The following is a 25,539-nucleotide window of genomic DNA, read 5'->3' as shown; positions in this document are numbered from 1 at the left end:
GTCTCTGTTCTGCCAAACCACCGTCCCTATGATGTCTCTCTAAAGCCTAACTTTAGATTCCTAGCTCCCTACCTCCAGTATTAGAAGTCTTAAAAGTTGAAAATTCAAATCCTAATTTTTTTTTTTAAAGATTTCTTTAATTTATTTATTTATGATAGTCACACACAGAGAGAGAGAGAGAGAGGCAGAGACATATGCAGAGGGAGAAGCAGGCCCCATGCACCAGGAGCCCAACGTGGGATTTGATCCCGGGTCTCCAGGATCGCGCCCTGGGCCAAAGGCAGGTGCTAAACCGCTGCGCCACCCAGGGATCCCAAATCCTAATTTTTCTTAATTCAAGATTAAGGGATAATGACCCCTTTACTAAAACCTGGAGTTAAAGTGGTTAGGGAACATCTTCCACTGGAGCTGAGATCATTAGGATATATTTGTATATAAATTTGGTGAGGATTTTCATTTACCAGGAATAAATTGACCTAGAAGCATGTGATTGTAGAATGTATAGGAAAGAACCTATTTGATTTTCACTGTTTTGACTGAATCAAAGATATCCAGTTGCCCAATACAATGCTGACTCTGTCCAGGAGAAACACTGTATTGCTTCAGATAATGAAACAGAAATTATGGGGGTGAGAGAAGCACTTTTGTGAATATTTGCTTGTGTTTTATTCAACAGTTTGGAGATTTCAGCTAGAACTATTTCTAGATCTTTGAAGGAGTCAATTGTGGCAGCTTTAACGGATACTAAGCAGAAATAAATAATGATTTCATAGGAAATCAAACTTATTTTTAGATTTCAAATTTTAAATGGAACCATATACTGAATAATGAAATCAGTGGATCATTAGTCCCCATTCAACAGATACTTATCAAACACTTGTTTGCCTGGGTTGATTCTCAGGGTTTGAGTTAACATCCATAAATAAAACAAAGATACTTGCCTTAGTGGAGCTTACATTTTAGTGGCAAGAGATAGACTATAAGAAACATACACATACACACACATTTAGGAGTAAGTACAATGGAGAAAAGAAAAAGTAGAGCAGTATATAGGGAATTGTCCATGCTGGTCTGCAGGGGGGCCATGTTTTATGCTCGTCAGGAGACCTCATTGAAAATGTGTCATTTGAGAAGACGACAAATAATCATTTGTCCTGTAAATATTTATTAGTTGCTAAAAACATACTATACTTTGAGAATTAAGAAAATATGCCTCAGATTCCATCTCAGATTTCAGGTGAATGTAAATGTAAACAAACAAGCATTATATTGATATAGATGCTTTGACAAAAGTGTAAATAGATTTTTCTTTAATCTGATCTCACCATTGCTCTTATTATGGTAAGCAGATTTTTAAAACTCTGGCCCTTAAACCTGGCTATCAGAACATTGGCTTAGGTTACTTTAGGCTTAGAGTTATATGAATTGGTTTTTCTCTATATACACCTCCTTATTACTTTCTTTAAAAAAAAAAAAAAAAAAAAAAGACCCTCTGACTGCCCAATCTGTCCAAACCTGTTAAAAATTACAGTGGCACTTTGAACCACCTGATTATCTAAGTGGAATGTTTTTATTCAGTATCAGTCCAGTTATTCATCATGTACCCATGCACAAATACATAATCAGTACCTATGAAATACAAGGCACTTTTACTAAGTGCTGGGATACAACAAATAAGCTTCTGCTTTGTAGGAGCTTACTTTCTAGTGGAAGAAGCAATCAATACATAATCAGCAAGATGTTACATATATTTTATACCAGTGGTTCTCAAACCTTTTGGTCTCAGGACCACTTTACAAACTTATTGAGGACTCCAAAGAGTTTTTATGTGGGATTATATATTGATATTTACCAGGTTAGAAATTAAAACTGAAGGATTTAAAAAATTATGTATTTACTTAAAATGATCTATAATAAATCCATTATACTAATACAATGTTATGAGAAAATAACCATATTCCCAAACAAAAGAGAAATAGAAGAATGATACATAGTTTTACATTTTTGTAAATCTTTTTAATGTCTTCCGTAATAGAAGATAGCTGGATTCTTTTTTTTTTTAATATTTATTTATTTATTTATGATAGTCACACACACACAGAGAGAGAGAGAGGCAGAGACACAGGCAGAGGGAGAAGCAGGCTCCATGCACCGGGAGCCCGACGTGGGATTCGATCCCGGGTCTCCAGGATCACGCCCTGGGCCAAAGGCAGGCACCAAACCGCTGCGCCACCCAGGGATCCCGATAGCTGGATTCTTATATCTGTTTCTTCATTTAATCTTTCTTTTAAGATTGTATTTATTTATTAGAGAGAGAGAGAGAGAGAGAGAGAGAGAGAGCACCAGTGGAGATGGAGGCAGAGGGAGAAGCAGACTCCCTGCTGAGCAAGGAGCCCGATGTGTAGGACTCCATCTCAGGACCATGGGATCATGATGAGCAGATGCTTACCCGACTGAGCCACGCAGGTGCCCCTGCGTTCAATCTTTTTGATATGTTTTGGTTGAAATATATGAAGAAAATATAGTATCATACTGATATATAGTTAGGAAAGGAAAGAGTATTTTAAGTCTTTTTGGATAATTGTGAATATTCTTTGATGGTTCATCAGAACTCAACAAGTGATAGTTTCTTAAACTAGAATAATGAAATTTACGAGAATACTGTGCTACATTAAAATCCATTGGTCTATCTGACACTTTGAAAGGATCTTTTACCCTAGGTACAATTTTGTAACATCATGTATTTGTCATATGTAGATCTTAAAATATTGACACATATCATTATGTGACATAAAGAATCACATTTGTTGGTATTTCCCTAAACTCACCACAAAAGGCCTTAAGTAGTGAAAATTTGTCAAGGTCATGGTGATTGGCAAATACAGGTTTTTAAAAATTCTAATATTTGGGCAGCCCGGGTGGCTCAGTGGTTTAGCGCTGGCTTCAGCTCAGGACTTGATCCTGGAGACCTGGGATCGAGTCCCACGTCGGGCTCCCTGCATGGAGCCTGCTTTTCCCTCTGCCTGTGTCTCTGCCTCTCTCTCCCTCTCTCTCTCTCTCCCTCTCTCTCTCTCTCTGTGTCTCTCATGAATAAATAAATAAATAATCTTAAAAAATTCTAATATTTGCTTGAAAGCCTGGATTTTATGACCGGCAGCACATACTATAAGTTTTCCCTGAAATGACAGGCTCACTAACAACATTTACAGAGAAATGTCTGTCAAATACCCCAGTTTGAATAATATAGTTTGTTAGTTATTCTTTCAAGTAAAAATGCTGTTCCGTGAGAAAAGTGCCACTTAGTTCATAACTCAATTACACAAGTACTTTTCCTTGAGATAATTGTTATACTTTGGTAAGCAGAAGTGCTTGTGCATAGTTCCTGTTTGTCACATAGACTATTATAAAGCATACTTAAGGGTTGAGATTTTATGTTTATTTCTTCAGGGGCACTCTTGAGTGAAACAGGAATGTTTTTCTTAAAAGTAGGTGGTGGTGAAGAATATAACAACTACCCATTCAGTTTGAAGCTGTTGCCTCCAGTTGTATTAAGGTGCCAGGAGTTTTATCACCATTGTTCTTGCACCATCAGTGCAAATGTCAACACACAGATAGCGTCAGTATTATCATGAAAGTAGCTTTGCCCTAGGAACACCTTGACCTTGACCTTGACCTTACTGGACCCCTGGTGGTGGTATATATCTAATTTCATCTTGTTTTCACAGTAAATCTAAATCTTTGAAGTAGTTGTGATATTAACCCCTTTTGGAATTTGAGGATACAACTAGGAAATTAAAAAAAAAAAAAACAACTCAGAAATTTGTGGATACACTATTCTCCTCAGGTCAACACAAAAGTAGTAAAAGTGGGACTTGAACCCAAGTTTTTTACTAGAGTTTTTGGTTTTGTGCTTTCTATTCTGTATACTATCTCAAAAGTGTGGAAAGGTTTATATTGTTATCTCTTAAGAAGGATTTTGTTAGCAAAAGGGACTTGGGACTTAGGATAAGGCTTATTTAACAGGACAGCCCGGGTGGCTCAGTGATTTTTTTTTAAGATTTCATTTATTTATTCATGAGAGAGACACACAGAGAGAGAGAGAGAGGCAGAGACACAGGCAGAGGGAGAAGCAGGCTCCACGCAGAGAGCCTGATGTGGGACTCTATCCCTGGTCTCCAGGATCACGCCCTGGGCTGCAGGCACTGCTAAACCGCTGCGTCACCGGGGCTGCCCAGCTCAGTGGTTTAGCGCCGCCTTCAGCTCAGGGCCTGATCCTGGAGACCTGGGATCCAGTCCCACATCAGGCTCCCTGCATGGAGCCTGCTTCTCCCTCTGCCTGTGTCTCTGCCTGTCTCTCTCTGTGTTTCTCGTGAATAAATAAATAAAATCTTAAAAAAAAAAAAAAAAAAAGCTTATTTAACAGAAGTAGGGTTGCTTGAAGTCCAGAGATTTCATTTGTATTTGTTGCTTTCTGAATCCTATGTCATTGCAAAATACTAAACTTTTTTGTTTCTCTATTCTGGAAAATAAGGATAATAGTAATATTTATCTCACATAGTTATTGTGAGGATTTAATTAGATAATACATGTTAATTGCTTAGACATGTGTCAGACTACGCTGATACAAATGAAGTGCTCAAAAGAGTTAGCTTTGATTATTTATACAGAGAGAAGACTCTGGCACTTCAGCTGAGGGGGGAATAACTTGAAGAAAATCTGGGAAGTGTGACTCATGAGAGCATTAATTACAATGTAACTGAAATAGAGTGGTTCCTGAAGGAGTATAATGGGAAGTAAGTAGGACAAAGGTAGATTTGTACCCTGATTATTGCTTGACTGTAGTTATTAACTGCTGTTCAAAGTTGTACCCCTAATGCCTGAAATAATGGCTGGCATATGGTATGTATTTATATCCTACCCCAATACTGGAATATTTGAATACATTTAAGGAAAGAGAGAGCAGGTCTTCCTAACATGAATAACACACATAGAGAAGGTGACATTTCAGCATAGCCCAGAAGAATGCGTAAGATTCTAGTAAGCAGATATATTAGAGTTTATCAGAATGGGTGAAGATAACATCTCACTCAACAGTGGGCTACCCAACCAAGTGATTGTACTTTCTAGGATAAATTAATTCAGATCATGAATTGTTTTGTCCTTGTTTATATCTCTAACACAGTACCTGATATATATTGGGGCTCAGTAGATATTTGAGCAATGTCTCAACACTTAATTTTGTAAACATGTTTTTTATGTAATGTTTTTATTTCATAATAACTTTCAGAGAAAACAAGACCTTCCTGATTTTGGAGGACAATTCTTCTTTTTACTCCAATTACAAAACAGGCAAATAACCCCTTCCTTTTGCAAATAGGTAATAATGTATTTATAGTTGTTATATCTTAATGGAGAAGAAAATGTGACTATAAGAGGACACATTCCTAAGCAGTGTGTCAGGAATGACAAAATACAGGAATTTTGGAAATGTGTCTGAAAATCTACTTCAAAAAAAATTACTTCAAATATGTATAATGTAGGGAATGTTAATAGATATATAATAAAGAGTGAAGATTGTAGAATGCTGAAAATGTAAGTATTTTACTTAATGAATATTGTTTTTCCTTCTGTGCAACTTACATTGTTTCTATATAAGCCAGGCATTATAGGAATTAGAGGAGTTACTAGTAATCCCTTCCCTACTTGTTTACTTTGGCTAATCATTTATTAGATTATTAATAGAATTTTTTTCTCTTGAGGCTATTTGTTATATTGATATTTTAGTATATGTCAGACACTATAATAAATATTGTACAAATTAATAATCTTATTTAAATGTCACAACAGTCTTGTAATTCTAACTACTACTATCATTCCCACAGGTAATATCATCATTCTTAGATTATATATAAGAAAAGTAAACTTTTTTTTTTTTAAGATTTTATTTATTTATTCATGAGAATACACAGAGAGGAGAGAGAGAGAGGCAGAGACACAGGCAGAGGGAGAAGCAGGCTCCGTGCAGGGAGCCCGACATGGGACTCAATCCCGGGTCCCCAGGATCACACCCTGAGCTGCAGGCGGCGCTAAACCCCTGAGCCACCGGGGCTGCCCAAGAAAAGTAAACTTTAGAGAGTTTAAGTAACTTGCTCAAGGTCTGGCTAAATAAGGGCAAAAGTAGGTATCATGGCCAACCTCCTAGCTTTTATACTACACTAAGGGACACTGGAAAGCAATAGCTTTGTGGGACATTGGGTGGCTTAGGGCAGTGTTTTCCAAACTGTGGAGATCAGCATTTTTTAAAAAGTGAGGTATAACACAGAGAAAATATCAGTGTGTATGACATGTGGTTAGAGCAGACATTGTTTTGTGAAACTAATGTTTCAATTTTATATGTGTATGTAGACATAGATGTGACTGTGTATTTGTGAACTGGGACATGGTTATAAAATATATATATATATATTTAAGCTTTCTATTTATTCATGAGAGACACAGAGACAGAGGCAGAGACACAGGCAGAGGGAGGAGCAGGCTCCATGCAGGGAGCCCAATGTGGGACTTGATCTCAGGACCCCAGGATCACACCCGGAGCTGAAGACAGATGCTCAACCACTGAGCCACCTAGGTGTCCCTATTTCTCTCTCTTTTTAAAAATATTTTATTTATTTATTATTTATTTGAGTGAGAGAGATAGTGACAAGAGAGCACAAACAGGGAGGAGAAAGAGAAGCAGGCTCCCTACGGAGCGGGGATCCCAAATGGGGGGCTTGATCCCAGGATCCTGGGATTATGACCTGCATCTAAGGCAGACACTTAACCGACTGAGCCACCCAGGTGCCACATAAAATGTATTTCTTTTCTTATTTTTTTTAAGGTTTATTTATTTTATTTTATTTTATTATTTTATTTTATTTTATTTTTTTAAAATAGTACTTATCTTTTTTTTAAATTTTATTATTTATTCATGAGAATACACAGAGAGGAGACAGAGAGAGAAGCAGAGGCACAGGTGGAAGGAGAAGCAGGCTCCATGCAGGGAGCCCGACGTGGGACTCGATCCGGGGTCTCCAGGGTCACGCTCTGGGATGAAGGCAGGCACTAAACCGCTGAGCCACCTGGGTTGCCCTTATTTATTTATTTGAGAGAGAGAGAGAGAGAATGAACATGGGAAGGGGCAGAGGGAGAGGGAGAGAGAGAATCTCAAGCAGATTCCCTGCTGAGTACAGAGCACAACACTGGGCTCAGTCTCACAACCCTAGGGTCATGACCTGTGCCAAAATCAAGAGTCAAATGCCACCCAGGCGCCCCAAAATCTCTTTCTTATTGTGGGTCACAGCCAAACAAAATTTGTAACCTACTGGCTCAGAGAATGGAAAGAGTTTGAAAATGTAATGAAGAGGAGACATAGATGCTAGAGAAGAAATTTTAGAGATAAACTGAGTGTATAAATAATACTATAAAAAGAGGAAAAGTTGAGATGCCTGGCTGGTACCACTCCCATTCTTGATCTTGTGGTTGTGGGTTCAAGTCCCATGTTGGGTGTAGAGATTACTAAAAAGTAAATAAACTTAAAAGAGGAAGAGTTAACCTATCTGTATATATTTGGGGGAAATAATGCAGTATTTACAAGTTGTTTTAACTAATTTGTTAAATTTAGGGCCCTTTGGACGCCTGGGTGGCTCAGTGGTTGAGTGCCTGCCTTCAGCTGAGGGCGTGGTCCTGGAGACCTGGGATCGAGTCCCACATTGGGCTCCCTGCATGGAGCCTGCTTCTCTCTCTGCCTCTCTCTCTTTGTGTCTCTCATGAATAAATAAAATCTTAAAAAAAATTTAGGTGCTTTTAGTAGGGATTCACTCATAATTAGTGTAGCTTTAATTTCATTTTTAGAGAGCTGCCTTTGCAGGTGGCTTGTGAATTGTGTGTATCATTACTAATTTTTATTTTTCATATGAACAAATAATTTATTATGAGTAAATAACCAGACATCTTATTGGTGTTTCATATACACAAAGATATTTTTCCTATTCAATTCAGTAGGGTAGAGATTTGTTTACTGACTTATGGGAGAATAGGGGAAGGTGAGTCAGGTTAGTTAGAATAATAGAGTATTGAATTTTTAGGTAGAACAGATGATTTAGTCTAAGCTGCCAATTTTATTTTTAATTATAAAAAGCATATAACATTAAATTTATCTTAATCATTTTAAGTGTACAGTTTAGTTGTGTTCAGTATCTTCACGTTGTTAAAAAATCTCCATAACTTTTTCATCCTGTGATTCTGAGACTCTATACTTGCTAAATGCTAATCCTCCCTCCCTTTTCTCCATAACCCTTGGTAACCACATTTTTACTTCCTGTTTCTATTATTTTGACTACTTTAGATATTCCATATGAGTAAAATCATACAGTATTTGTCCTTTGTGACTGGCTTAATTTGCTTAGCATAATGTCCTCAAATTTTATCCATGTAGTAGCTTGTGATAAGACTTCCTCCTTTAAAAATGCTGCATAATATTCCATTGCATGTGTATTCTACATTTTTTATAGCCAGTCATCTTTCAGTGACAGTGGGTTCTATCCACCTTTTGGCTTTTGTGAATAATGTGCTGTGAATGTGCAAATACCTCTTTGAGATTCTACTTTGAGTTCTTTTGGATAAATACTCAAGTGGAATTGCTAGATCATATGGTAATTCTATTTTTAATTTTCTTTTTTTTCTTTAAAACTTTATTTACTTATTCATGAGAGACACATAGAGAGAGGCAGAGACATAGGCAGAAGGAGACACAGACTCCCTGCAGGGAGCGTGGTGAGAGATTTGATCCCCGGACCCTGTAATCACGACCTGAGCCAAAGAGAGACGCTCAACCACTGAGCCACCCAGGTGTCCCTATTTTTAATTTTCTGAGGAATCTTCATACTGTTATCCATAATGGCTCTGCCATTTTATATTCCCACTAACAGGGCACAAGTATTCCAACTTCTCTGCATCCTCATCAATACTTATTTTTTGTTCTTTTGATAGTGACCATCCTGATAGGTGTGAGGTGATATCTCATTGTGGTTTTGGCCTGAATTTCCCTGCTGATTAATGATGCTGAGTATCCTTTCATGTGCTGATTGGAGTACTTGTATGTCTTCTTTGGAGAAATGTCTATTCAAGTCCCTGGTCCATTTTTTAATTGAGTTGTTTTAATGTTGTTGTGCTATAGAAGTTCTTAAATATTCTGGATCTTAACCTCTTATCAAATATATGATTTGAAAAAAAAATTAAAAAAAAATACATGATTTGTAGTTATTTTCTCTCATTCTGAAGATTGGTTTTTTCTTTCGATTGTTTCCTTCCCACAGAAAATTTTAAATTTGTTGTAGTTCTATTTGTCTATTTTTTTTTTCATTTTATTTCTTGTGCTTTTGATGTCATACCCAAGAAATCCTTGCCAAATCCAGTGTTCTGAAGCTTTCTTTGTTTTCTTCTAGTTTAATAGTTTTAGGTCTTAAATTTAATCTAGTTTGTTAATTTTTGCATATGGTATAAGGTAAGGAAGAGTCCAAATTCATTCTTTTGAATGTAGACATCCAGTTATCCCAGCACCATTTGTTGAAGAGACTGACTTTTCCCCATTGTGTAGTATTCCCCATTGTGTAGTCTTTTCATAAGAGCCAAAATCATTTGGCCACACATGCCAGGGTTTATTTTTGGGCTTTCTGTTCTTTTCTATTGGTCTATATGCCTGTCTTTTATGCCAGTAAGCCTCCAATTTGAAGATGGTATAGTGACTTGCTAAGGTCAACACTAGAAAAAAAATAACAAAGCATGGGCTACACTTTCTTTTTAAAAAGATTTTATTGATTAGAGAGAGAGAGAGGGAAGGAGGAAGGGAGCAGGAGAGAAGGGAGGGGCAGAGGGAGAAGGAGAAGCCGACTTCCTGCTGAGCGGGAAGCAGGAGGAGGGGCTCAATCCCAGGGCCCTTGGGATCATGACCTTAGCTGAAGGCAGACGCTTAACCGACTAAACCACTCAGGCATCCTGGGGCTATATTTTCTGATGCTTAGTTCTATATTCTCTTACAGTAATTTGCCACATGTTTACCTTTGCTTACTGTGTCTTCTTTACCTTTGAATGCCTCCCTTGTTAGCACCTCCCCCTACTATATATCTCTTCTTCCTCTCCACACCTCCCTCTCCTTCCTTTCTTCATTCCCTTCACCACACCTTTCTTCATTCCCTTCACCACACCCCCACACCTTTGCCTCTGTTTCTTAGGTTTAAGAACTCAACTCTAATCTCTTTGTTCCAGTTCATCTCAATAAACATACACCCCTTGGGATAGGTTCTTGAACTCAGCTTACACTGATTTACTCAGTAATTCTGTATATAGTAGCAGTTGTCGTTTGCATGTTTCTCGCTGTCACTTGAATGTATGTTCTGTATAGACAGGGACTAGGTCTTGTTTGAATTATATCTTCAGTTTCTAAACATTACTCGGTTATACAATAGCTATTCAACAAATGTTGGACAGATGGATGGATAAGAGGATAGATGAATAGATCTAATACTGTGGTAAACACTATGGTTAATATTATCAGAAAACCTAAAATCTTATAGAGATGGAACTTAAACACGTGAAAAATGTAAATAACAGTATAGGATGAGTATAAGATTAAATTTTTTTTTTAATTTTTATTTATTTATGATAGTCACACACACACACAGAGAGAGAGAGAGAGAAAGAGAGAGGCAGAGACACAGGCAGAGGGAGAAGCAGGCTCCATGCACCGGGAGCCCGACGTGGGATTCGATCCCGGATCTCCAGGATCGTGCCCTGGGCCAAAGGCAGGCGCCAAACCGCTGCGCCACCTAGGGATCCCATGATTAAATTTTATAGATAGTAAATACTTGATCAGAGAATAATTGGATGATGCATTGGCATTTGTAAGTCCTCTAGGAGTTCAAAAGTGAAAGAGATCACTGCTGCTGTACTAGTTTGGTAAGGCTTCCTGGGGGAGAACTGGGACTTATTCTGAGGCATTTGGGGATTTAGATAGATAGGAGGAAGAATAGAGTCCATGTTAAGGTTAAAGGAGAGAGAAAGTATTCCATGAATAGGAAGATAATTTAGAGTGTTAGAGGTCATTGAGAAGATATTTTGGTTCATGTAAAACAAACGTGAAATGGAAGGTGTAGAGAGATTTTACTGTTAAACAAGGAGGTTATGTGAATTCTGTAGAATATGGTAGAATGTTGAGGTTTTTTAAAAATAGAAATAGTATTTCAATATAAGCTCAGTCTGAGGTGTGTAGGCTGCATTGAAGGTAGCAGAGTAGAGCACATTTACTACATTTGTGATGATACTTTGTTTACAGACATGAGACTATATGAATTCTTGAATCAGCATGTAGTCAGCAGGAATTGAAAGAAAGGAACTGAAAGAGGGACTATATGAAGGAAGAATCTGATGAGCCTTATATCTGATTTCAATTTTGAGGGGTGGCAGACTTAAAGATGAATGCCATTTGATGGCCTGATGGCAATGAGAATGGCATCTGTTGTCATGTCCCAGCCATTTCTCAATTCAGGCCTTACTGTTGGAACCACTTACTAACTGGTGTGGCCACCTCCAGTTTTGTCCCATGTTTCATTCTCCACAGCACTGCCAGATTAATGTTCCTGATGTGCAGATTAGATCATTGTTGTTCTCATGCTTGAACTTTGTAAGGGCTTTCCATTGTCTTAAAGATTAAGTCCATTTATACTTCTTGGGCTGGAGATCATAATCTTTTGCTATTTCTTCCTCCCCAAATCAGTCCAATGTTCTAGACACTTTCAAACCAGTTTCCCAAATATACCTCTTTTACATCTCAGTGTCATTGTTACTGTTCTTTCAAGATCTTATCCTTCTCTACTTGACAAACTATTCTATTTTATAATACCTAACTCCTCAGGATGCCTGGGTGGCTCAGTGGTTAAGCATCTGCCTTTGGCTCAGGTTGCAATCCTGGGGTCCTGGGTTGGATCTGGCATTGGGCTCCCTGCAGGGAGCCTGCTTTTCCCTCTGCCTCTCTCTCTCTCTCTCTCTCTCTCTCTCTCTCTTTGGTCTCTCATAAGTAAATAAATAAAAATCTTTAAAAACAACAACAACAAAAATACCTAACTCCTCAAGGAGCTCTTCCCTGATTTTTTATTTACTTCCTTTGATGTTTATAGAGGTAAATACAAATCTGTCTTTACTAGATTTTGAGCTCCTTGAAATCAGGGCCAGTCATAATAAATGCTCAGCAGTAATAATAATAATAATATAATGCTTATTGAGCACATCCCTCATGTCATTTACCTGTCTAAATGTTTTATTTGTATTAACTCATTTAATCTCTGTATTAAACTCATTTAATAACCCTATGTGGTAGATACTATTACTGTCATTTTACAAGTGAGAACACTGAGGCTTAGAAAGATTAAGTAACTTGTTGCAAATTATATCGTTAATAACTAGCAAAGTTCAGGGTTGAACCTAGAGTCCATGTTCTTTAACTCCATATGTCACAGTGGCTTACTATGACATTCTCTAAATGGTGTCTTTAAATTTATCAGTCATTTTCTTTATAATTAGAAGTTTAGTATCTTGTTTAAGAAGTTTTTTTCTATCCCCAAATTATGATATTCTTCTGCTTTACCTTCTGGAAACTTTGCTGTTCTTTCACAGTTAAGAATAAAAGAATCACCTGGAATTAATTTTTGTGTGTAATACAAGGTAGGGTCAGGGTTTCCCCCCCCCCCCCCCCCCCCCCCCCCCGCATACTGTCTTACCACCATGTGTTGAAAGATTATTACTTCTCTTTGGTGCCACATTTATTACAAATCAAGGGTCTATGTGGGCCTGTTTCTGGGCTCTTAGTCTGTTTCCTTGCTGTGTTTATGTACCTTGCTCCAGTACCACATTTTCTTAATTTATAGGCTTATAATATGACTTTGTATTTGGTAGAGTAAATCCTCTAAGAATGTGACACTCTTTTCCAGAAAGCTTTCGCTATTCTTTATCTTTTGTACCATTTTGTATTTGTATTTTAGAATCAGCTTGACAAATTTCCAAAAATGCCTTTTGGAATTTTGATTGGCATTGCATTTAACATATAGATTAATTTGAACTATGTTGCAGTATTGAATTTTCTAATACCTGAAATGGTTCCATTTACTTATATTTTCTTTGACTTATCATAATTTTAATATTTTTAAAATTTGAAACAATCTCATACTTACAGGAACGTTGCAAGTACAGTACAGCCCCCCAAACTGAAAGTAAGTTGCTAATTGAATGTCCTATCACCCCTGAATGCTTTATTTTATATTTCCTGCAAATAAGGAAATTTTCCTGTATACACAGTGTACAACCACTAAAATCAGGAAATTAACAATGGTGCATTAATTCCTTCTAATCCTTAGACTGTTCAAATTTTTCTAGTTGTCCCAGTAATTTCCTTTATAGCAACAGGATCTGGTTTAGCATCACATTTTATGTTTCGTTTTCATAGCTCTTTAGTCTCTTTCAGTTTGGAATAGTTTCATAGTCTTTCCTTGACTTTTATGACTTTGACACTTTTTAAAAAAAGATTTTATTTTTAAGTAATCTCTGCATGCAACATGGGTATTGAACCCACAGCTCTGAGACCAAGAGTATTATGTTCCACCTTTTGAACCAGCCAGGTTCCCCTAACTTTGACAGTTTTAAAGGTTGTAGGCTAATTATTTTTGTAGAATGTCTCCCAGTTTTTTTTTCCCTGATATTTGTTCATGATTTGTTTGAGATTGCATATCTTTGGCCCAAAGATCACAGAAATGATTCTATGTTCTTATTGCAGGGTTGGTTTGTCCCACTACTGATAATATTAACTTTGATCACCTCATTAAGGTGGTATTGCCAGGCTTTGTTGTTAAATTTCATCTTTTACCCTTCGTAATTAATATTGCGTGGGGAAGTATTTAGAAGCTATGACAATATCCCATTCCTCATCAAACTTTCAGTTTATGTATATCAGTAGTAACATGGTTTCCTGTTTTACTCAACAGACTATAATTCTTGACTATCATTATTTATTTTGATGTTCAGATTGCTCTCAGTTTGGACAGTGAGATTCCCTTTTAGCTGATTTCTGTATTCCTTTGACATGTTCCCTATAATTCTCTGAGTATTTCCTTGCTTTATGGCACAAAATATCTCTTTACTTCTTTACTTTCTGGCACACACACAAAAAGATGTTCCAGGCTTATTTTCTCCCTTCCCCATCCTAGTTTCATAATCAACCATTTTTCCAAGAAGCCCTGGTACTTTTTAATGGAGACTGGTATTTAGAAATCAATACCTAGCATTAGGTGTATTTGGTGCTGTTCGGCTCTCATAGCTAAGAGACATATAAATGTTACATACATGTGTGTGTATCCACATCCATATGTATTTATTCACTTTCTATTGAAAACTATGAGTTCATATCAATACCTTTTTCCCCAGAAATCATTCTTTCACCATATTTGTAATATTATTTTCCATCCCTTTAAAGTGAGAAACCCTTTATCCTTGTTATGTTTATGTATTTGGCCAATCCTTCTGTATGTAATTAGTTTCCCATCATTACCCATTTCCTTGTGTGAGTGTCATCCTTATTCCACTCAGCCTTGGAAAGTGACTTAACCAACCAACCATTTAACCAACTGAGCCACCCAGGCACCCCGATGACCTGTGCTGGGTTGATTCTGCCCCCTGCAAAGTGGACTCCTTCTTCACGTTTCTTAGATTCTGACTCCTCATGCTGGACTTCTGCACTGTGTAGATTTGTTCTTCATCCTGTTTGGGGCTTTGATGCCTCATGCCACCTTGTCCATTGGTATGCTGGACAGTAGCCTCTCTCATGCGCAGTTTTGCTTTGTGTGGTTTCAGTTATCCACGATTAACTGAGTTCTGGAAGCAGACGATCCTTTTGATGTATTGCCAGGTTAGTAGTAGCCTAATGCTACTTCACAATACCTATATTAATTCACTTCATCTCATCACATAGATATTTTATCATCTCACATCATCACTAGAAGGGTGAGTATAGTACATTAAGATATTTTCAGAGCACATATGAATGTGAGAAATAGGCCACATTCACATAACTTTTATTATAATATATTGTTATAATTGTTCTATTTTATTAATGTTTTTAATTTCTTACTGGGATATCTTACTAATTTATAAATAAACTTTATTATAGGTATGTATGGGAAAAAAACACAGTATATTTAGGGTTTGGTACTATCCATGGTTTCAGGTATCCATTGTGTGTTTTGGAACATATCCCTTGTCAGTAAGTGGGGGGGATTATTGTAGGCCCTCATCATCTTGCTCAGGCTCTGATGTCTTGAGCTAGATCTTCCCCTCATTTGGTATAATACTTTTAACTAAACCACAGAGTTCATTTGATTTTTCCCTCTAATGTTCCTTTTCTGTTCCAGAATTCAATCCAAGGTCCCACTGCATTTAGTTACAGCAATTCCTTATTTTCTTGTCTATGATGACCTTGACTTTAAAAAAAATTTTTCACTTTTAAAAGATTTTATTTATTTGAGAGAGTATGAACAGAGAGGAGGGGCAGAGAGAAAGGGAGAAGCAGACTCTCCACTTAGCAGGGAAGCCCCAAACAGGGCTCAATCCTAGGGCCCTGGGATCATGACCTGATCCAAAGGCATCTGTTTAACCAACTGAGCCACCTAGACACCCTGATGACCTTGACATTTTTGATGAGTATTATTTTGTAGACTCTCAATTTGGGCATATATTATGTTTTCTTATGAATAGATTTGAGATTGTATATTTTTAAGAATACTACAGAAGTGATGTTTTCTTCTCAATGGATTGTATTGGGAAGTATATGGTATCAATAAATTTATTACTGGTGATGTTAACCTTAATCACTGGACTCAGATGGTGTCTGCCAGATTTCTCCATCATAAAATTACTACTTCTCCCTTTGTAATTGATAAGTATCTTTGGGAAGATACTTTGAGTCTTTTGCCCCCTGATTTTAACTTCAATATACAATTAGTGGATCTTGCTTATGATAATTACTGTTGTGATTTTTGTGGTAATGATATTTTTAAAATCTCTCTCATTCCTTCTGTACTAATGAATTGTAGCTCTTCTAAAGAAAGAGCTGTGCCTTCTTTCCCATTTATTTACTTATTTAATTACTTATATCAGTACTGGATTCTTGGATATTTATTTTATTCTGTGGGTTATAGGCCAGTACTGTCATTCTGTAGCTCTAATTCTTTAGGCCTTGGCCAATGGAGCTCCTTCAGGTTGACTCCTGTTTCCTTTCGACATGACCCCATTTTTTTTCAAGCACTTCCTTAGTCTACCTACCTACCTACCAACAATAGGTAGGTAGTTTATCAATTTCATTATTTCAGGTAACCAACTTTAAACTTTATTGCTCTGTTTTATGTTTGCTACTCTATTTGATTATTTTATGTTCTTTATCATTTCCTTTCTACTTTGAATTTAATTTCCTGTTGTTTTCAGTCTTTTAGGTTCTCTAGACATGGATTTAAGGCTAGAAATTTCCCTTTATTCACTGTTTTAAACTGTGTCTAGCAAGTTTCAGTATATCCTGTTTTCATGTATGCATTTCTAACCATATTCTAATTTTTTTTTTTTTAATTTTATTTACTTGAGAGAGAGAGAGTGACACAGAAGCACAAGCGGTATAGAGGGTGCGGAGGGATGGGCAGAGGAAGAGGGAGAAACAGGCTTCCCGCTGAGCAGGGAGCCCCATGTGAGCCTTGATCCCAGGACCCTGGGCAGAGATTTAACTGACTAAGCCATCCAAGTGTCTCTAAACATTTTCTAATGTCTGGTGAGATATTTTTCTTTGACCAGTGGATTATCTAGTAGTATTTTCATTGCCCCAAACATCAGACTATATTTTTAAAAGATTTTATTTATTTGACAGAGCAAGTGAGAGCACAAGCAAGGGGGGCAGCAGAGGGAGAGGGAGAAGTAGGCTCCCCACTGAGCAGGGAGCCTGATGTGGGGCTCGATCTCAGGACCTTGGGATCCTGACCTGAGCTGAAGGCAGACGCTTGACTGACCTAGTCACCCAGGCACCCCTGAATTTTTTCTAATTTACACTTCTTCTTCTTCTTTTTTTTTTTTTTTTTTAAGATTTTATTCATTTATTCATAGACACAGAGAGAGAGGCAGAGACACAGACAGAGGGAGAAGCAGGCTCCATGAAGGGAGCCCGATGTGGGACTCGATCCTGGGTCTCCAGGATCACACCCCAGGCTGCAAGTGGCACCAAACCGCTGCACCACCGGGGCTGCCCTAATTTACACTTCTATAATTGATTTCTAGCTTATATTTTCACTATAAGTATGTTTTGTATGATTTCAACCCTTTAAAAATTGTTGAGAATTATTTTAGGGTTCATTATATGGTCAGTTTTTAGAAATGTTCTGTGTGTGCTTGAAAAACATCTCTGTTTCATATTTGTACAGTGTTCTATGTATGCCCATTAGACCACGTTTATATCAGGGATTGTTCATATCTTCTAGATTCTTACTCATTTTTTCTCTTCTTCATCTAATTGGTTAACGAATGAGATGTATCAAAATTTGCCACTGTAATTGTGGTATTTTGTCTATTTTTCCTTATATTCTATAACTTTTTGCCACATACATGTATTTCTTGAATCCATATTATTAGCTACATAGAAATTTATATTTTCTTGATAGCTTGAACCTCTTTATTTGCAAAGTGAGCCTCTTGATTTTCTGGTAAAGCTTGTTTTATGTAATTTTAATAATAGCAGCTTTTTTGGAGTTAGTGTTTCTATGATCTTTTTCTTTTTCTTTTTCTTTTTTTTTTTTTTAAGATTTTATCTATTTATTCATGAGAGACAGAGAGAGAGAGAGAGAGAGGCAGAGACACAGGCAGAGGCAGAAGCAGGCTCCATGCAGGGAGCCTGACATGGGATCAGGCCCTGGGCTGAAGGCAGTGCTAAACCGCTAAGCCACCCGGGCTGCCCCCTTTTTCTTTTTTTAATGGTCTTTTTTTTTATACTCTTATTATTAATATTTCTGTAACCTTTTATTTAGTAATCGTCTCTTGTATGCATCATAAAATAATATTTAAAACCCCTTTTTTAAAAGGTTTTGTTTATTGAGAGAGTGCACGCACATGCTAAGTGAGGGGAAGGAGCAGAGGGAGAGGGGATAGGGACAATGAGACTCTGTATGAGAGTGGAGCTGGTTGTGGGATTTGATCCCAGACCATGAGATCATGACCTGAGCCAAAACCCAAAAGTCTGATGCTAACTAACTGAGCCACCCAGTCATCTCTGAACTCCTCTTCTTTCTCCTCCTCCTCCTCCTTCATCCCTCCTCCTTCCTCCTCCTCCTTCTTTCTTCTTTCTTCTTTCTTCTTCATTTATTTTATTTATTTGAGGGAGGGGGGAAGGAGGCAAAGGGAAAAGGAGAGCAATCTCAAGCAGGCTCCACACACACAGCTGCCATGTGGGGCTCAGTCTTTCCACCCCAAGATCATGACCTGAGCTGAAATCAGGAGTTGGGCGCCTAACTGATGGAGCCAACCAGGTGTCCCTCCCTTCTTTAATTGGAACATTTACATACTTCATCTACATTTAATTTAATAATTGTTATTTTAGGGTTAAAAATGTATCAGTTTACCATATATTTTCTTTTTGTCTTGTATATTATTTCTTCTTTCTTTCTTGTCAGGTTTTGGATTTTTTTTTTCATTATTGAATTTTTAAATTTATTATGTTGGAAGTTAAACATGTAACCTTTTAGTGATCACTCTAAAAATTATAACAAATCCTGTAGCTGCTAAAATCTGATGTCAATTGGTAGTTTTATCTTCTTCCTAAACAATACAGAACCTTAGAATTCTTTAACTCTGTTTTCTCTTTCCCAATCTATTTGCAGTTGTTTTATATTTAGTTTTATATGTATTTTTTCACAACCTCACAAGATATTATTTTATGTAGTTAGTATTCATTTAGTTTGCCTATGTGCTTATCATTTTTTAAATAATTTTTTCAAGTTTTTATTAAATTCCAGTTAGTTAACATACAGTATAATAGTAGTTTCAAGTGTACAATTTAGGGATTCAGCACTTCCGTTCAGTAGCTGATGCTCATCACAATTGTACTCCTTAATCCCCATCACCTGTTTCCCCTGTCCCCCTACCCACCTGACTTCTGGCAACCATCAATTTGTTCTCTGTAGTTACGAGTCTGTATCTTGGTTTCCCTCTCTTTTATTCTGTATGTTTTTTGTTTTGTTTCATGCTACATGTGAGTGAAATCATATGGTATTTGTCTTTCTCTGACTGATGTATTTCGCTTAGCATAATACATACTAGCTCCATCTGTGTCCTTGCAAATGGCAAGATTTCATTCTTTTTTATGGCTGAGTAATATTTCATTGTGTGTGTGTGTGTATCTCACATCTTCTTTATCCATTCATCAATCCATAGACACTTGGGCTTTTTCTATAGTTTGGCTATTGTAGATAATGCTGCTATAAACATTGAGGTGCATGTATTGCTTTGAATCCGTATTTTTGTAGTATCTGGTAATGCAACTGCTAGGTCCTAGGGTAGTTCTATTTTTAACTTTTTGAGCAACCGACATAGTGTTTCCAGAGTGGCTGCACTACTTTGCAGCCCTCTCTCCATATCCTCGCCAACACCTGTTGTTTCTTGTTTTGTTGATTATAGCCATTCTGACAGATGTGAGGTGATATGTCCTTGTGGTTTTGATTGCTATTTCCCTGATGATGAGGGATATTGCAACTTTTCATGTGTCTGTTGGCCATCTGTATGTCTTCTTTGGAAAAATGTCTATTCACATCTTCTCACTTTTTAGTTGGATTGTTTTTGGGTATTGAGTTGTATAAATTCTTTGTTTATATATTTTGGATACTAGCCCTTGGTCAGGTATGTCATTTGCAAATATCTTCTCCCATTCCATAGGTTGCCTCTTAGTTGTGCTCATTGTTTCCTTCACTGTGCAGAAGCTTTTATTTTGATGAAGTCTTAATAGTTAAATTTTTCCTTTTGTTTCCTTTGCCTCAGGAGACATTTCTAGTCAGAAAGAGGTTATTGCCTGTGTTCTCCTCTAGGATTTTGATGGTTTCTTTTCTCACATTTAGGCTTTCATCCATTTTGAATTTATTTTTGTGTATGGTGTAACAAAGTGGTCCAACTTCATTCTTTTGTATGTTCCTGTCCAGTTTTCCCAACACTCTTTGTTAAAGAGACTATATTTTTCAATTGAGTATTCTTTACTGCTTTGTCAAAGATTAATTGACCATATGGTTGTGGGTTCATTTCTGAGTTTTCTGTTCCATTGATCTGTGTGTCTATTTTTGTGGCAGTACCATATTATTTTGATGACCACAGCTTTGTAATATAACGAGAAGGCTGGAATTGTGATGCCAGCTTTGCTTTGCTTTTTTCAAGGTTGCTTTGGCTATTTCGGGTCTCTCATGGTTCCATACACATTTTAGAATGGTTTGTTCTAACTCTGAAAAATGCTTGTATTTTTTAAAAAAAGATTTTATTTATTTATTTGAGAGACAGACACAGAGATAGAGACCAAGATAGTAAAGCAAGGAGGAGAGGGAGAAGCAGGCTCCCTGCTGAGCAAGGAAATTCCCCGCTCCCCCAATGTGGGGTTCCATCCCAGGACTGTGGGATCATGACCTGAGCTGAAGGTAGAAACTCAGCCAACTGAACCACCTAGGCGCCCTGTATATGGTACTTCGATAGAGATTACATTAAATGTGTAAATTGGTTTGGGTAGTATAGACATTTTAATGACATTTGTTCTTCTAGTCCATGAGCATGGAATGTCTTTCCATTATTTGTGTCCTTTTCAGTTTCTTTCATCTGCGTTTTGTAGTTTTCAGAATACCCGTCTTTCACCTCTTTGGCTAGGTTTATTCCTAGGTTTCTTAAAGTTTTGTGTGCTTATTATTTTTGTTGCTCTGTTCTTTCCTGCTTACCACCTTCTATCAGACATTATCCAGGTACGCATGGAGATACTTTTTCAAGTTTTCTTTAGTGAATGTCTTCTCCTGGAATTTATATTCCTCATGAGAAAAGTGTCTTTAATATGAGGCTTATCTTGTAGAAGTTTGTCTTCTAGATTTTGGCTTGTTAATTCTTTTCTACCTTGTTGTTTTCTATTGTCCTCAACCAGATATTTTTATTTATTTTTATTTATTTATATATATTTTTTCAACCAGATATTTTTAAATAATTATTCCAGGTTTTCTGGTTGTTCTTATTGAGAAAGTAGCTTGCATATTATTGAGCATAATTATTTCCTTTGTTGTAAATTGCTGCAAGTAGAATTGCATGTTTAGAAAGGATAGGAAAGTGAATGTGTTAAGAAAATGGCATGACTAAAAACCTTTCAAATTAGTACTGAGGTTTAAAATTTTTATTTTCAAACATGAAGTAAGAGAATAGGAATTAATGTTTTAATTTTTATAATCTTTTATTCTAGCTCGTGATGCTGATGAGCGAGAGAAGTGGATCCATGCCTTAGAAGAAACAATTCTTCGACATACTCTTCAGCTTCAAGTAAGAGTCTTTACTTGTCTTCTGGATAGTTCATTAGGGTTTTTTTTGTTGTTTATTTTCTGCTTCTAAAAATAACTGTGATATGATATAATGAAAACTTCTTATTTCTGAATTGCTTATTCTTGCCTTTATAGTGTTATAAAGTTATAGTCATTTTCTTCTGCTTTCTATAGGGTAAAATACTGATTTTTATAAAAAATAAGACAGTGTAAGGCAATATTGAATGTGAAATGCTATGTTAAAATGTGCCAGATCATTTTGAAATTTAGTATTTATAGTTGGTTATTGATATAACCAAATTACATAGCAATGCATGATAGTAGATAAGTGCTGAGAGGTTGACCTACTGTTCTTGTTATAGGATTTATTGGCAGTTACCATATGTGTTAGGCAGGACTCTTTGGGATGAAAGTAATAGGAAAAAAACCAACAAACTAGTTTAAGAAAAAAGTAAATCTGGCAGAGATTTGAAGTAGGCACTTCAATAATGTCATTAGGACCCAGAACCACCATTTCTATTTCTAGGCCTTCTTTCTTCTAGGGTGGCTGTATTTTTAGATAGGTTCTTTTTGTGGTATTAAGATGGTTGCAGCAATTTCAGCCTCTTATTGTTGAGATGTATAACGTACTATTAGGAGAATACTGTAGGAGCTCCAAGCCCACGGAAGACTATTGTTCTTTCTGAACCATGATAGGACTAATAGGATTAGTGCTGATTACCTTAGCTTCAGCCATTATCTAAATCCTGACCAATCACAATTTTACAGTCATATGTTCCATTCCTGGAACTGGGATGTTATTTGCTTCACCAGAAACACTTTGCTGATAGGGTAGAAGATGTTACCCACCAAGCAAAGTCAGAATAGGGAAAAAGATGATACTGAGAGACAAAAACAACAAATGTCTACTCTATCATACTGAAGATAGTTTTCCACGTTTATTTTTCAACAAAATAGCTTATATTGTGGCATTGGGGGATTTTGTTTTAATTATTTTAATTGATAGGATTGAGTTGTACAAAACTGACATTTTATAACTCCTTTTCTCTACTTTTTGTCCTGTACCAGGAATTGGCTTGATTAGACAAGGTGTGGTATAGGGCATCCCAGGTCATACAAGATGGTGAACTCCTCATGACTTGAAAGTGTTCAAATAGAGGCTTAAAAAACATTATTCAAGGATGTGGTTATTAAGAGAATATAAGAAATTAATATGGAGTTAAACTAGGAGATCTGTAAGTTACTCTTTAGCTATGTTTTTTAAAAGCAACTTCGTAATTTCTAAAGGTGTCTTTGTAATTTAGTCTGTTTTATAAATGAATGTGGCATCATTTCAGCAAATTTGTGATTCAGTATGATGATAAGTGTTTCAAGAACCCTATTAGCCTGGGGTGGGGGTTGGGCGGGAAAGAATTAGACTGAATGGGGCAGTTGAGATTCCCTCCATGGTTGGTGAGACTGACATTCAAGTCTTTCTGTGATCTGTTCTCAACTTGCCTTTCTAGTCATTTCTACCATTATATCTCTCCATCAGCTTTTTACTAGAGTGTTGTTGTTTACTTACTTTCCTCTGAACCCATCTTTTCATTTCTGGTCTCCACCTTCTTGCTCATCATGTTCTCTCTTTCTGAGGTGTCATCTGTTTCCACTCTGCCTTTGTATACCACCCCTTTTCTTCAAAGCCCAGTTCGATTCACTAAGTCCCTATCATATTCTTTTTGTTTCTCTTTTAAAGTATGTGTAACTCCAACCTCCCCAATTAGGATGCAGATTCCTTAAGGTTGGGTACCTAATCTGATACAATTTTGGAATTTTTGAGCTTTTGCTCAGAGAAAATAGCAGGAAAAGAAAATTTTAAAATCTTAGGCTCCGGTAGCTTTGATATTTAAAAAACATGTAATTCAAGAGAATCTTTGTATGAATTTTTCCTAAAGTTAATGTATGCAGAAGATAGGACATCTAGAACTATGTAATTAAATGTTAATTTGATTGGCAAAAAAAGTAAAGATTTTCCTCCCAGATATAGTGAAGTATGACAAAGAACTTGACTCTGGAGCCCAAATGTCTTGGTCTATATCCCAGTGCCGCCATATACATTCAACTTTTTACATTGAACTTAGTCTGAGTTCCCATATCTTCATCTATAAAATGAAGATAATAAAAATACCTACCTTTATAGAGTTGTTTTGAAGATTAAATGAGTTAAGTGCAAATTTGTTGAAATCGTTCCTAGCTATAGTGAAAACTTGACAAATGTTGGTTATTGTTACTAATGATACTACTCTCATCATCATTTCCATTTTCAGTACTTGACATTCTAAAGAGGGCTCAGTAACTGTTAGATGAAGAAATAATTGAAAGAATGAACAAAGAAACAGATGGTGTATCGGTTGCTTTTCCATTGCTGTTTATCGAGTACTTTGAGATGTGTATTGTTCTATTAGGCACTGTGGAGTAGGTGCTCATGGAGCTCTCTGCCAAATGGGCATGGGATAAGGCATTTACATGTCTTCCTTTTCCATTGAATTTCATCTTTGCTTTAGCCATTAAACTATACTTTGGCCTTGTCATTACTGAGGGCCCCATTACCTCCAAAATACTGAATTTAAAAGTATTTTCTCTTCAACTACAGTTTTCTTACCTTCACCCCCTACCACTTTACTTCTGAACTTTTCTTCTCTCATTTTTTTTTTTCCTTCTCTCATTTTGGTCTGAGCTCTACTTCTCCATTTTTCCTGGCCATTTAATACCTTTCTAGTTTAGCCTATGTCATCCTCCAGTGTAGATCTCATGTTTGCTTCTTCAACACTGATTTTACCATCACCCTTAGAATTTGTTGTCTCTGGATGTGTACCATTCTAGCTTCCATTCCCCAGGGCCCCCATTGTCTGGTTTCTCTGCTTCTAGTACTATTAGAGATCATAATATTGAGATGGTATATCACAGTTTATTAATATCAGAATATTAATATAATTAATGTATTGTAATATATAATTAATATATTATAATATATAATGTATATAATATATAATGAAATATAATTAATATAATTATTATTTAAATTAATATAATTAATATCAGAGTATTGAGATGATAATATCACAGTCTAAATTTTGTCTGACTTTAATTGGATTTCTATAGCTATTTAACAGTCTTTTTATTGACTCCTTGATTTTCAGTTAAATCCCCACAGTGGAATATTTTTCATTAATGTTTAATATTTAATACAGCCTGCTTCCTTCTTTATAGAAAAAGGTATTTTTTTTTTAAGAAAAAGGTCTTTACTTCAGTAGTTCTTAGTGATTTCACCTGTATTTACTTTCTCTGCTTTGCATATTTCAAAGAAAATCATTCTTACTTAACCAGAGTTAAATATAATACCCATACTCGTGACGGTGTGATGTTTCCTTTGAGATTATGACTTTACTCCCTCTTTCTCCAGTAGCCCTTAAAATTTTCATGGATTCAGCTAAAACTTCTGTGTAAGTAACTCTTCCTTCCTTCCCACACCACTCCTCTTCTTTGTATATATCTTTTCATATTTAGCTTTAGTCTCACATTCTTTCCTTTTGGATTTTCCAGTTAGGTGGTTCCCTGGAACTCAACCTCAACATGGCTAAAACTGAGCCTGTCATCTTTCTTCCTCAAACCTGTCTCTTTATTTCATTTTTCCATTTCTTTCTTTCTTTTTTTCTTTTCTAAAGATTTATTTGAGAGAGAGAGTGAGTGAGAGGGGGAGAGCAGGAGCATGAGCAGGAGCATGGGCAGAAGGAGAGGGAAAAGAAGCAGACTCCCAGCTGATCAGGGAGCCTGAAGTGGGGCTCGATTCCATAGTCGTAGGGATAAGGACCTGAACTGAAGGCAGGTACTTTACTGACTAAGCCACCTA

At 36.5% G+C, this 25,539-nt stretch overlaps 1 protein-coding gene across 6 annotated transcripts in view; it reads left to right on the top strand.

Annotated features, from left to right (window-relative positions):
• The window catches only part of OSBPL9 (oxysterol binding protein like 9), a 160,757-nt gene that overhangs the window by 69,039 nt on the left and 66,179 nt on the right, over positions 1-25,539 (top strand). For all 6 annotated transcript variants that reach the window (XM_038558042.1, XM_038558041.1, XM_038558039.1 and 3 more), the window contains one exon: positions 21,575-21,651. In XM_038558042.1, coding sequence (XP_038413970.1) covers positions 21,575-21,651 — 77 coding nt within the window. The remainder of the gene's footprint in view (positions 1-21,574; positions 21,652-25,539) is intronic.

Source organism: Canis lupus, chromosome 15 (genome assembly GCF_011100685.1).
Source record: "Canis lupus familiaris isolate Mischka breed German Shepherd chromosome 15, alternate assembly UU_Cfam_GSD_1.0, whole genome shotgun sequence".
Lineage (NCBI taxonomy): Eukaryota > Metazoa > Chordata > Mammalia > Carnivora > Canidae > Canis > Canis lupus.
Note: the sequence above shows the minus strand (reverse complement) of the source record. Positions and strands in the feature narration are given on the sequence as shown.